Source organism: Macrobrachium nipponense, chromosome 23, assembly GCF_015104395.2.
Source record: "Macrobrachium nipponense isolate FS-2020 chromosome 23, ASM1510439v2, whole genome shotgun sequence".
In the NCBI taxonomy this organism is placed as follows: domain Eukaryota; kingdom Metazoa; phylum Arthropoda; class Malacostraca; order Decapoda; family Palaemonidae; genus Macrobrachium; species Macrobrachium nipponense.
The window spans coordinates 25,597,987-25,612,986 of NC_061090.1; the positions used below are offsets into that span (position 1 = coordinate 25,597,987).

A 15,000-nucleotide genomic window follows, 5' to 3' on the forward strand; every position below is an offset into this window, starting at 1 on the left:
CCAGTTCACACTGCCTCAGGACTAACACCAGCAGGAATTACATTAAAGTGAGACTCGATTTGTCCCCAAGGAGATTCAAGCTCTCGAAAGGTTGGGTATCGGCCACTTAACAGGAACGATTCCCAAACCATAATGCATACAATTCTGACTTGGGTTTCGTACATTTCGTCGAAATTTGTTCATCTGGAAATGCTCCTTCAAGGGTCCACTTCATGACTCAGCCCATAACCAGCCCCCAAACAAAGCATCCCATGTTCTCTCATGACCCACTCTGCCTTTGTGTTTGTTGTTTTTTGTGCTCTTATGTGCGTGTGTGTTTTTTTTTTTTTTTTTTTTGAGGGGGTGCAACTGCTAGATAAGCCATCATGGCACCGAAGGAAGTTCCAAGTGCCAGCCCTTCTTTAAAAAAGGAAAAAGATTATAGATTTTAAGAAAGAACTCGTAGTTAAGTATGAAAGTGGCATACGTGTGGTTGATCTTGCTAGGATGTATGGTAAGTCCGTATCAACAAACAGCTCCCTATACAGGGGTGATGCTGTCAGTGCACCTCATGCCATTATTTACTTGAGATTCTTTGCAGTGTGCCTTTGGCCCCTAGCTGCAACCTCTTTCGTTCCTTTTACTGTACCTCTTTTCATTTTCTTTTCCATCTTATTTTCCACACTCTCCTAACAATTGATTCATAATGCAGCTACGAGGTTTTCCTCCTGTTACACTTTTCAAACTTTTTACTCTCAATTTCCGTTTCAGCGCTGAATGGCCTTGTAGGTCTCAGTGCTTGGCCTTTGGCCTAAATTCTATTATTCAATTCAATTCAACTATTGGCTTCATCCTAGTTAAGAAAAAAGAAATATTGGTAGCTGATGTTGCGAAAGGGGTAATGTCATTAACGAAACGGAGATTGGAACTAACTGAAGATGTGGAGAAGTTGTTATTGGTTTGGATCAACAAAAAACAATTACTGGGATGCAGTGTGTCAGAGGTGATGATTTGTAAAAAGGCAAGGATGTTGCCTCCCAATCTCAGTAAGGAAATGTCTACAAGTACTGCTGTCAGTGATTTAAGGCGAGCAGAGGCTGGTTTGAAAAATTAAAAAAGTGAATGGGATAACATAATGTGCCTACTTCAGCGATTAAGGGCATGTTTGCAAAGAGGAGTGATGTAAACAAATTTTGTAGAGAATTATCATCCCAACAAAGATTTAATCTGTCTTCAACATGTTTGATGGCAATGTTTAGTTTTATTTAAGGCAAATTTTTAAATGTTTTTAGAAACAAATGTGTCTGGACAGTTTTGTTGTGTGACAAGGGTCCAGTGACACTCTAGTTGGTCCTAGTGCCAGTAAAAATCGGAGAGGGGAAGTAACCCCAGATAGCGCCTGTAAAAAATGAAGAGAAGTAACCCCAGATAGGTCCTTGATACCTCAAGTCCTTCTAGATGGGAATTCTCCTTCCAAACAATCCTCTTCTTCTCCATCTCCCCTCCTCCCTGTCTTCCATATGTTAACAAGAGTTATACAGGTAAAAGTGATGTTAAATGTTTATTTATCCATTTCATTAGTTATTTATATTTACAGTATTTCTTTGTTTTGAGGTTTCTGGAATGCATTAATTGGATTTACCTTTTTTTGTGGGAATTACTTTTTTGGATTTCGTACATATATATATAATATATATATATATATATATATATATATATATATATATATATATATATATATATATATATATAGATCCAATAATAAAGATTTTTGCCACAAAGGAAAAAATGAAAAACGGGATAGCCAAGGGCTTTTGGTCAAGCACAACCGTTTACTAAGGCACAACTGATCATACAGAGGAAAAACATAGTAGGCTTAATATCCAAACTGACATTACAAGATTAGCAATAAGGTCGATTTCACTCTACAGAAACGAGGAAACGCCTGAGGGCAAGATTAGCAATTTTTAGGCAGCCACACCTTGGAGGAGCACACACGTGGTCAACAGATGATTCATCCAGAAAACAATACATTTTGAAAAAAACAAGGAGGCATATACAACTTATTACCATGAAATTTACAAAAATGTTCCCCAAAAATGAGTGATAAGACGAAAAAAGGATACAAATATATCGAGGAAGAGAGAGAGAGAGAAATAATAACTTTATACATGTGGGACTAATTAATTAGCAGTTCATTTATTTTAAGGTCCTTCATAAACATTTTACAAATATATGGGTGCAAATGGTACAATCCCAGACTAAGATTTATCTTGACCAAGAAATAGAATACATAAAAAAGATAGGAAACAATCTCTGCTACCCACCTCATATAATTGATTTATGTTATCAAAAAGCTCACAAAAAGTTTTATAGTGTTTCTAGTAATGAAAAAGAAATCCCTAAAAATGTACTTAGCTTGCCTTACTTTCGTGGATTTAAAACTATAAAATCAACAATTAAATTGTTTAATGTTAATGTAGTGTTCTCTTATAACAATACCATTAAAGATATGCTAATTAAGAATAGTCCCGTAACAAATAACAACATAATTTACAAAATTCCTTGTAAGGATTGCCCATCTTTTTACGTTGGTCAGTCAAGTAAAAATTTATGTGTACGTATTAAACCGCATATGTATTCAGTTAAAACAGCCCAGACTTCAAATGCCCTGTTTATCCATCTGAGTGAAAAATCTCATTGTATTAATTGGGGCAATACCTCTGTAATTGCTAGATCTAATGATTACGTTTCAAGAAATTTACTGGAATCAGCAATTATACAAATCACTAATAAACAACCTAAATCTTAGTCTGGGATTGTACCATTTGGACCCATATATTTGTAAAATGTTTATGAAGGACCTTAAAATAAATGAACTACTAATTAATTAGTCCCACGTGTATATAGTTATTATTTCTCTCTCTCTCTCTCTCTCTCTCTCTCTCTCTCTCTCTCGATATATTTATATCCTTTTTTCGTCTTTTCACTCATTTTTTGAGAACATTTTTGTAAATTTCATGGTAATAAGTTGTTAATGCCTCCTTGTTTTTTCAAAATGTATTGTTTTCTGGATGAATCATCTGTTGACCACATGAGTGCTCCTCCAAGGTGTGGCTGCCTAAAAATCGCTATTCTTGCCCTCAGGCGTTTCCTCGTTTCTGTAGAGTGAAATCGACCTTATTGCCAATCTTGTAATGTCAGTTTGGATATTAAGCCTACTATATTTTTCCTCTGTATGATCAGTTGTGCCTTAGTAAAGGGTCGTACTACACCGAAAGTTCTTGGCTATCTCATTTTTCTTTCTTTCCTTCGTGGCTAAAACCTTTTTTTATACATAGCATCACATTTTATATACAGTAGTACCTCAAGATACGAAAGGCTCAACTTACGAAAAATCCAAGTTACGAAAGCTAATACGAAAAATTTTACTGCTCTACATACTAAAAGTTTTCAAGATACGAAAGGTTGTTGCTATAAAGTCCCGAGATTTGCCCGGACCACCGAGAACAATTTTAAAACTCCTGCGCCGCCAACTGAGTAAACTCGCCACCATCCTCCCGCTCTCCCATTGGTTCCTGATGCTAGTCACCCCATAAGGTCCTGCTCTCCTATTGGTCAGCATCTACCCCTTGTGCTTTAAGTATTCTATTGGTAAAAGGTTGCTGTAAATTGAAAAACTTAGTATTCATGCAATACATTTAATAAAAAAAAGAACATTAGATAAAGATAGAATAAAGAATAGAAATGAATGGTTATTATACTGTTTGGTGGTTTCATTAGTTGAAGAGAGATACTAATGACAATTTATGGCTTACTGTGTGCTAGGAAAAATGATTGCTTGGCGCTCGTTCGATACTCGTAAGACGGGTAAGAGCTGAGAATGTAAACAATCGATTGGAAGGTTTGTTTTTTGTTTGTTTGTGTATTATAGTTAATGATTAATTAATAATTATTTGAAATGAGTACATACTGATTATTTATACATTTTATTGGCATATTCTAAGCTTTTAGCTCTTAGGGTTAGATGTCAGAATCATAGACTAGGCTACAGTAGCAATCGCTAACATAGGCTAGGTTTATTGCTAAGGGACATATGCTAAAGTCCTAATATATGCAGTAAAAATGGGGTTGAACATTACATGCAGTTGAATATTACTCAAGTATGTACAGTATTTTGCCTTTTTGGAGTCATATTTCTTCCGTCGTAACCCTAGAACATGTGTTTTAGGCCTGGAAAATATAATTTACTGGGGGTGTTTTTGGAGGGCTTGGAACGGATTAGACTTTTACATGTAAAAATGTGTTTCCAAGATACGAAAAACTCTTGATACGAAGGCCGTCTCGGAACGGATTAAAATTTCGTATCTCGAGGTACCACTGTACTTCGTGATCAAGTTACTCATACATTATATATATATATATATATCATCTATATATATATATATAATATATAATATAATAATATATAATATTTAATATATATATATATAATGTGTGTGTGTGTATGTGTATATATATATATATATATATATATAATATATATAGTATATATATATATATATATATATATATATATCTATATATATATATATTATATATATATATATATATATATATATATATATATATATATATATATATATATATATATATATATAGTATATATATACGTATATATAATTATCTAATATATATATATATATATATATATATATATATATATATATATATATATATATATATATATATATATATATACAAGAGCGGGAGAGAGAGAGAGAGAGAGAGAGAGAGAGAGAGAGAGACTATTTCAACAGTGGATTCTCAGTCATTAAAATTTTCCAAGTTGTACAAACCTGGTTTAAGAACACAGCACTTGCAGTTATGGCCATTACAACCTCCAATATCGACCTCAGTATCAGGATTACATCGCTCCTTTGTACACTGTCCTCCATTTTGGGAGCACATACCCGAGTCATGGCATCCTAAAAAGTTCAGAATTACATTTTGAAGGTATTAAGAGAAAGTTGTCTTATCAGCAATGTTCCCACTCGTGTTAGTTAACACGAGTTTTCTGTAAAAGAAAACGTGTGCCGGCTTTTTTTGTCCACCCTTAGATCTTAACAACTGCTGAGGGTAGAGGGCTACAGGTTGGTATGTTGATCATCCACCCTCCAATCATCAAGCATACCAAATTGCAGCCCTCTAGCCTCAGTAGTTTTTATTTTTATTTAAGGTGAAAATTAGCCATTGTCATGCTTTTGGTAATGATACAGAATATGCAACCAATGGGCCTTGGTTAAACATGGGCCGTGGCCCATACATCATTTTACTGAGCACAGAGAGATAGATCTATTTTCGGTGGTCTTGATTGTACACTGTAGCGGCTGTATGGAAAACTAGATTGCTCCAAAGAAACTTCAGCTCCTTTTTTACTTGTTTATTTCAAATATTGATTTAGTGTCAACACAAAACCTGAACACAATCAATTCATTTCAGAGCTCCTATAGTAGATTCACATCAACCGTGCATCTGATGTCTAAGCCAGTCCCTTACGACGCTCCTGATTGGCTGTTGATAAGCCAGTCACAGGGCTGGAAGCTCTCAGTCTCTCTCGAGAGTTCACATGGGAAGGATGTATGCTCCACCTCTCCCGAGGGATGCTTTTGAAAGATGTGTCCCTCAGGAGGGGGGAACATACATCCTGCCTATGTGAACTCTCTTGAGAGACTGAGAGTTTCCAGCCCTATGATTACCCTATCAACAGCCTATCAGAAGCATCGTAAGGGACTGGCCTAAACATCAGATGCATGGTTGATGTGAATCTACTATATCTAGTTTAATGGTTCATATTCTGAAACAAATTCTCCTTTGCATTATGAAATGAGTAAACCTTGACAGCACAGTACGTAGAGAAGGCCCTTACAAGTAAAACAAGATACTAACCCATGTCAGGAGCACAGCACATACACCCTTTGCCGGAACATCCATCTGCAATAACTATTTCATTTGGCCCACAGTAGTCATGGGTGGTACATTTACCTCCTTCCTCCTTGCATGGTTCTAACATCTGACACTCTGCAAAGGAAATGCAAACCAATCTGTTTCCTTTCCGTATTGTAAGAAAATGCTTATGGCTCTCATAAGCTCTAAAATTAACTATTTTTTTTTTATTATGGAATGAATGTACAAGAGATTTCAATTTAAGGAGTTAAGACATCTTCAGCTAGGCTAATGAGTTGCAGACAGTAATGGGGAAAGGTGAATATATAATATTAATATGATATTATATATGTGTATATATATACAGACTGAGAGATCAGAAAAGTAAGCACATGATTTTGTTTATTAGCTAAAGCCACTAGGAAAGTTCAAAATAAAATGACAGCATGCCAAGTACTTTCGTATGTTAAATACACGTATGTATTTATATATATTTATATATATGTGCATATACATTATATATATATATATATATATATATATATATATATATATATATTATATATATATATATGTATGAATAACTTGATCACGAAGTATATAAAACGTGATGCTATGTATAAATAAAGGTTTTTGCCACTTAGGAAAATTGAAAAGCGAGATAGCCGAGAACTTTCGTTTTAGCACGACCCTTTACTGAGGCATAGACCGAAAGTTCTGGGCTATCTCGCTTTTTAATTTTCCTTCGTGGCAAAAACCTTTATTTATATATATATATATATATATATATATATATATATATATATATATATATATATATATATATATATATGTATATATATATATATATATATATATATGTATATATATATATATATGTGTGTGTGTGTGTGTGTGTATATATGTAGTATGTATAGTATGTGTGTATATATATATGTATGTATGTATGTATGTGTATGTATATATATCTCATATATATATATATTATATATGATATATATATATATATTATGTATATGTATATATATATATATATATATTATATATATATATATATATATATATATATTATGTATATGATATGTATATATATATATATATATATATATATAATATATATATATTATATATATATGTATAGTGTTATATAGTATATATACATACACACACACACAGTATATATATTATATATATCTATATATATATATATATATATATATATATATATATAGATATATATATATATATATATATATGTATATTATATACACTGAGGGATCACAAAAGTAAGCTCATGATTTTGTGTATTAGCTAAAGCCACTAGGGAAGTTCAAAATGAAATGGCAGTGTGCCGAGTACTTTTGTATGTTAAATACACGAATGTATTTGGCACTTTTTATTTCATTTTGAACTTTTCTAGTGGCTTTAACTATAATAGACTAGGATATATATATATATATATATATATATTATATATATATATATATATATAATCATATATATATATACATATGTTAAAAAAGTTACAAGCTTTCAAGGCTAGACACACTTCTGTAAAATAACTAGACATATGGTGCAGCTATGTTTATATGTGTGTGATGGCTTCTTGTGTGACCCCACCCTTGTGATCTGGGCCTTTCTCTGCCCGCAGCTCGTCCCATGTGTTCATTTTCCATATGGCGTCTTGTGTTTATGGTATCATTTCTATTGTGGAGTATATGATTTTCCTTGATAGGCTGTCTTCAAATCCGTTTCCACTATTGACTGCCATTACATTGTTAATGCATGTTATGAAGGTATTCTCTACAATGTTTTTAGTCTTCCCATACAAAATATTTCATATTTTCCGGGTCTATTTTGTGATTTTTTTCCCAACATTGTTTGGCAGCTGCTGACATCTGACGGTAGTACTTTGTTTTGTATATGTTTCTTACTTCACTCTTTGCAGGATTTACTGCTCTCACTGTGATACCATCTTCATTCTAGACATGCAGCCTTATATAACCATCATCTTACCTCTTCCCTTGCTACCATCTTTTTGTTTCTATCTATTTTATTCCTGATGGTGTTCTTTTAAATGCCTATCAGTTTGAACTTACCTAGCTTCCTGTTGTTGGGTAAAATATTGTCGTATTCTGGGACTGTAATAATTTTCTTCCCTCTCAAATGTTCCTTTGCTATCTCTTCCCTCTCCCCAAAATAGGGGCATCCTAATCTCCTAAAACTCTCTCCCTCAGGTATTCCAGCTCTTCATCTAAGAATTCGGGACTCCAAACCCTACAAGCCTTAATGGCCAACCCTGTCATTAATCCCATTGTTATTTCTTTCTTATGACTGGAGAACATATGTATGAATTAGTGTGCCTTCTTCCTGTATACTTTGAATTTTTAATTTTCCCCTTACCTCTTTACCAGTACATCCAAGAAAGGAAGTTCTCCCTCCTTCTCTTCTTATATTGTAAGCTTTATATATATATATATATATATATATATATATATATATATATATATATATATATATATATGTATATATATATATATATATATATATATATATATATATATATATATATATATATATATATATATATATATATATATATACATACATAGACACCATACTATATATATATATACACACACTTTCTTTCAGTACCTGCAAAGGATTGTATACCTTTCTGAAAGAGAGAGTGATAGAGAGAGAGAGAGAAAAAAAGCTATTGTATTCTCAGTTTTGAAAATATAATGAGTTAAACAAACCTGGTGGTTTAGGAGCACAACATCTACAGTGAGGACCGTCACATCCTCCAGTTTCTAGTTCTGTATCATGATTACAGTTTTCCTTGGTACAGTATCCTCCATATTTTGAACACATATCTGTGATTTTGCATGCTGTAAAATTTAAAATTATATTTGTAAGATAAGAGAAAATTTAAGGGGACATTTTCACTTTAGCAATATACCAACCTTACATCAGTTAAACATTTCCCATCAGATACTGAAGTAATTGAAATTGGTTGGAGGTGCTTATGACAAATGGACTCTATAGTGGAAATTTTAATTTTAACATACTTTGATGGCATTAATCTTTGAATATGTTAAGTACAGAATTTTGTCAGTTATGTTTGTGACTATTTCAGAGCCTATATCCTTAGTTAAATGGTTTGTTATTGATTATCTTTTATATCATGAAAGGTGTGTACCTTGAAAATTATACATAAAATAGAAGGTGATACTCACTATCGTCAGGAGCACAACACACGCATCCTTCGCCAGAACATCCATTTTCAATAATTTTTTCATTCTTGTGACAAGAACTGCCTTTGCTGCAATGTCCCATCGCTTCTTTGCACGGTTCCAGCTCCATACACACTTTACAGGAGATGAAAATAAGTTATTCCAAAATATTTCATATTTTCCTGGTGTATTATTTTGTGATTTTTTTTCCAACAGTGTTTGGCAGCTGCTGACATCTGACTGTAGTACTTTGTTTTGTATGTATTGCTCACTTCACTCTTTGCAGGATTTACTGCTCTCACTGTAGTACCATCTTCATTCTAGACATGCAGCCATATATAACCATCATCTTACATCTTCCCTTGGTACCATCTTTTTGTTTCTATCTATTTTATTCCTGATGGTGTTCTTTTAAATACCTATCAGTTTGAAATTACCCAGCTTCCTGTTGTTGGGTAAAATATTGTTGTTTTCTAGGACTGTAATAATTTTCTTCCCTTTCAAATGTTCCTTTGCTATCTCTTCCCTCTCCCCAAAATAGGGGCATCCTAATCTCCTAAAACTCTCTCCCTCAGGTATTCCAGCTCTTCATCTAAGAATTCGGGACTGTAAACCCTACAAGCCTTAATGGCCAACCCTGTCATAAATCCCATTGTTATTTCTTTCTTATGACTGGAGAATATATGTATGAATTAGTGTGCCTTCTTCCTGTATACTTTGAATTTTTAATTTTCCCCTTACCTCTTTACCAGTACATCCAAGAAAGGAAGTTCTCCCTCCTTCTCTTCTTATACAGTGGTAAATCGACCTACGAAAGTCACAACTTACGAAAAATTCAAGTTACGAAAGCAAATACGAAGATTTTTTTTGGCTCTGCATACGAAAATAGTTCAGGTTACGAAAGGTTGTTGCTGTAAAGTCCCGAGATTCGCCCGGACCACCTATGACAATTTTAAAACATGCACACCACCAACTGAGTAGACTAGCCACCATCCTCCAGCTCTCCCATTGGTACCTGATGCTAGTCACCGCCATAAGATCCTGCTTTCCAATTGGTCAGCATCTCTCCCATCGTGCTCTACGTAAAGGCGTTCTTCTTCAGCCATTGCTTTGCACCATTGTTATTGTACGCACGCAGAATTCGTTCATTCACATATACGATTTAGTTTGTTAACGTAAATTCGTGTTAGTGATTTCGTTGTACTACTTTATTGTGTTGTGTGAGAACTTAATTAGTATACTACATAACTTAACTACGTACAGTATAGTCATGGGTCCCAAGAAAGTTGCTGAAGTTCATGGAAAGAAGAGGATGCTTTCTATGCAGACAAAAATGGAGATTATCAAGAAGTATGAAGCTGCCATGCGGTTGAGTGTGATCGCTAAGGAATATGGCCGAAATCCATCTACAATAGGCACCATCCTTAAGGAGAAGGAAGCCATCATAGCAGCTACACCTTCCAAGGGCGTAACTATTTTGTCCAACAAGAGGAGCCACGTGCATGATGAAATGGAGAGGAGGTTGCTTCTATGGATTGAGGACAAAGAAATCGCTGGCGATACGATAACCAAGACGGCAATCTGCCAGAAGGCTAGCGTTATTTTCGGCGATTTGATTGCCCAGGCCGAAGACGATGTAGGAGAAGGGTTTGATAAATTCCATAAACGGACTGGTATCCATTCGGTGGTGAAGAAATCTAAATTTTGTAAAAAACGTAATGTATAAAAAAGTAAAAAAAAATTGTAAAAATAAAAAAAAGACAAAAAACAAAGAAATTTAATTTCAAGTTTTTTGTAAATTTAAGTGTTACGGTTTTGTGCCATTTGATAATGTGTTTCATAAAGTTTAGTCTATGTTTCCTGACATTCTTTAATGTGTTTTGTAAAGTTAAGTGTATGTACTAACAAGTTTTCTGCTGTTTGTCTTCCTCCTCTGTCGCCACTTTCGGAGATAGCCTCACTCGAAGGGTCAGGTTCCACATTTTACTACATATGTATGTATGTACAGTATTTCTTGTATACCATGTACACTAATACACGTTATTTACAGGTACTATGTAGCACATATTAGTAGTACGTATTAAGTTAGGTATTGAATGGTCCAAATTGTTGTATTTCATTGTTTATTGGTCAATTTTGCTTTATTATAAAATTTACTGGGGTGTTTTTTGTAGGGCTTGGAACAAATTAGGCAATTTACATGTAAAATGCAGTTCAAGATACGAAAAGCTCAGGTTACGAAGGCCGCCTCGGAACGGATTAATTTTGTATGTATAGTTACCTCTGTATTGTGAACTTTAAATATATACACACTTTCTTTCAGTACCTGCAAAGGATTGTATACCTTCTGAAAGAGAGAGAGAGAGAGAGAGAGAGACGTTATTGTATTCTCAGTTTTGAAAATATAATGAGTTAAACAAACCTGGTGGTTTAGGAGCACAACATCTACAGTGAAGACCGTCACATCCTCCAGTTTCTAGTTCTGTATCATGATTACAGTTTTCCTTGGTACAGTATCCTCCATATTTTGAACACACATCTGTGTTTTTGCATGCTGTAAAATTTAAAATTATATTTGTAAAATAAGAAAAAATATAAGGGGAAATTTTTACTTCACCAATATACCACCTTGCATCAGTTAACATTTCCCATCAGATACTGAAGTAATTGAAATTGTTTGGAGGTGTTTATGACAAAAGGACTCTATAGTGGAATTTCAATTTTAACATACTTTGACGGCATTAATCTTTGAATATGTTAAGTACAGAATTTTTTCAGTTATGTATGTGACTATTTCAGTGCCTTTATCCCTAGTTAAATGGTTTGTTATTGCTTATCCTTTATATCAAGAAAGGTGTGCACCTTGAAAATTATACATAAAATAGAAGGTGATACTCACTATCGTCAGGAGCACAACAGACGCATCCTTCGCCAGAACATCCATTTTCAATAATTTTTTCATCCTTGTGACAAGAATTGCCTTTGCTGCAGCTCCCCATCGCTGCTTTGCACGGGTCCAGCTCCATACACACTTTACAGGAAATGAAAATAAGTTATTCCAAAATATTTCATATTTTCCCGGTCTATTTTGTGGTTTTTTCCCAACAGTGTTTGGCAGCTGCTGACATCTGACTGTAGTACTTTGTTTTGTATGTGTTCAATCAAGAAGAAGGAGTACCACAAGGAAGTGTTTTAAGTGTAACCTTGTTCGCCTTGGTAATCAATGAGGTTTCTAAGATAATTCCCCCAGATATAACATATACTCTTTTTGTTGATGACCTATCGATTTCCTTTGCAGCATCAAGGATGGCAGTGGCTGAACGCCGCCTTCAGCTCTGCATTGATAATATAGTAAGTGGGCTGAGGTTAATGGTTTTAGATTTTCTGCCAGTAAAACGGTAACTATGCACTTTTGTCGTAAAGGGGTATCCAACCTGATCCAGATCTGTTCATTCATAGGCAGAGAATTCCATGTGTTGGTGAAACAAGGTTTCTTGGCTTGATTTTTTATAGCAAGCTGACCTGGATTCCACATCTGAAATATATTAAGGCAAAATACTTGAAAGCAATGAATTTGCTGAAAGTCCTTTCTCACACTTCGTGGGGTGCAGACCGAACTCAGATGTTGAGATTATATAAAGCCTTGGTCTTTTCAAAATTAAGTTATGGGTGTGAGGTGTACACTTCTGCGAAGCCAAATAGCCTTAAAATTCTCAACTCAATTCATCATGGAGGAATACGGTTGTGTACTGGAGCATTTAAATCATCTCCCACCGAGAGCATGGTTGTAGATGCTGATGAGGTGCCACTGGATCTTCATTACAAGCGTCTGCTGGTTCGGAGCTGGTATAGATTCCAGAGGCTACCTAAGTCTTTAACCAGCATTTGTATGAGAAATGAAAGGCATTGGCAGTTTTATGAAAGCCACCTCAAGCAACCTCATCCATTCGCTTTTAGAGTAAATTTTATTGACCGTGAATTAAATATGCCAAGAATCGAGATTTTACCAACAAAATATTCAGTTAGTCCCCCTGGAATTTTCCAGGGATAAAATTTTGTAGATATTTTAATTTTACCAGTGAGGCCATGTGGTCAATATTTTTAGACACTCTTTGCAACATGATAACTCCACTGCAGTTTTCACGGATGGCTCAAAGTCAGATGCTGGCGTCGGCTTTGGTGTAGCCTTCCCTTATGTAGAGAGAAGCGGCAGGTTATCATCTGTTGCATCGATTTTTACATCAGAATTATATGGAATTTTAAAGGCTTTAAAGGGAGTTTTAATTCGAAATGAAAATAATTTTATTATATGTTGTGACTCAAGAAGTGTTCTTCAGTCGCTGGAATCTTTTAGCCCTCTAAACCCTCTGATTTTAGATATATTGGAATGGCTGCTTTTACTAAAAAGAAGAGGGAAAGAAATAAAGTTCTTTTGGGTTCCTTCCCATGTTGGGGTGGCTGGGAATGAGAAAGCTGACCAACTTGCAAAGTCTGCGGTCAGCTCCCCAGAACCCACAAGATGCCTACTACCATATCGGGATCTGTATCCTCTAGTAGGTCAGAGAATTAACAAATGTTGGCAGTCCCAGTGGGAGGATATTTTAACTAATCAAAAAATGCGCAGTATCACTTCATCAGTGTCTCCTTGGACATATCCATATATGCCAAGGAGACAAGAAACGATGTTGTGCAGATTGAGGATTGGACATACAAGACTTACACATGGGTTCTTGATGTCTCGTGAAAATCCTCCGTTTTAAGAGAACTGTACTGTGCCCTTGACTGTGAAACATTTGTTGATTGATTGTCCCAGATTTGGGAATTTGAGACATAGGTTCCTGTCTTGGGGTCGTGACAGAGTAGGTAATTTTATCCTAACTACAATTCTAGGATAGGATTGTAATATAGAGCAGTTATATAAATTTATGGGGGAGGCAGGCTGCCTCAACCAAATTTAAATTATACATAGATGGTCTATGTAAGACCTTTTATATATGAACAAAATTTTTATATACATATATTTATAGATATTTTTATATGAAATTTATTTGAAATTTAATTTTTTGTATTTAATTTATTTCGGTGTCAATTACCCAGATGTTATGACACCAGATTTAATAGACACAGTCAATCAATCCTAAAATTCTCTTCCAAAGGTATTCAAGCTCTTCATCTAAGAATTCGGGACTGCAACCCCTACAAGCCCTGATGGCCAACCCTGTCATTAATCCCATTGTTATTTCTTTCTTATGACTGGAGAACATATGTATGAAATAGTGTGCCTTCTTCCCGTATACTTTTAATTTTTAATTTTCACTTTACCTCTTTGCCAGTACATCTAAGAAAGGAAGTTCTCCCTCCTTCTCTTCTTATATTGTGAACTTTATATATATATATATATATATATATATATATATATATATATATATATATATATTTATATATATATATATATATATAAATATATATATATATATATATATATATATATATATATATATATATATATATATATATGCACACACATACTTCCTTTCAGTACCTGCAAAGGATTGTATACCTTTCTGAAAGAGAGAGAGAGAGAGAGAGAGAGAGAGAGAGAGAGAGAGAGAGAGAGAGAGAGAGAGAAGCTATTGTATTCTCAGTTTTGAAAATATAATGAGTTAAACAAACCTGGTGGTTTAGGAACACAACATCTGCAGTGAGGACCGCCACAGCCTCCAGTTTCTAGTTCTGTATCATGGTTACAGTTTTCCTTGGTACAGTATCCTCCATATTTTGAACACATATCTGTGTTTTTGCATGCTGTAAAATTTAAAATTATATTTGTAAGATAAGA

General features: G+C 34.3%; 1 protein-coding gene across 2 annotated transcripts in view; it reads right to left on the reverse strand.

Moving 5' to 3' along the window:
• Positions 1–15,000, reverse strand: part of LOC135199538 (multiple epidermal growth factor-like domains protein 6) — a 99,123-nt gene that overhangs the window by 7,919 nt on the left and 76,204 nt on the right. For both annotated transcript variants that reach the window (XM_064227699.1, XM_064227692.1), the window contains exons 32-38: positions 14,835–14,966; positions 12,061–12,192; positions 11,584–11,715; positions 9,165–9,296; positions 8,685–8,816; positions 5,929–6,060; positions 4,839–4,967 (exon numbers count right to left, since the gene is read on the reverse strand). In XM_064227699.1, coding sequence (XP_064083769.1) covers positions 4,839–4,967; positions 5,929–6,060; positions 8,685–8,816; positions 9,165–9,296; positions 11,584–11,715; positions 12,061–12,192; positions 14,835–14,966 — 921 coding nt within the window. The remainder of the gene's footprint in view (positions 1–4,838; positions 4,968–5,928; positions 6,061–8,684; positions 8,817–9,164; positions 9,297–11,583; positions 11,716–12,060; positions 12,193–14,834; positions 14,967–15,000) is intronic.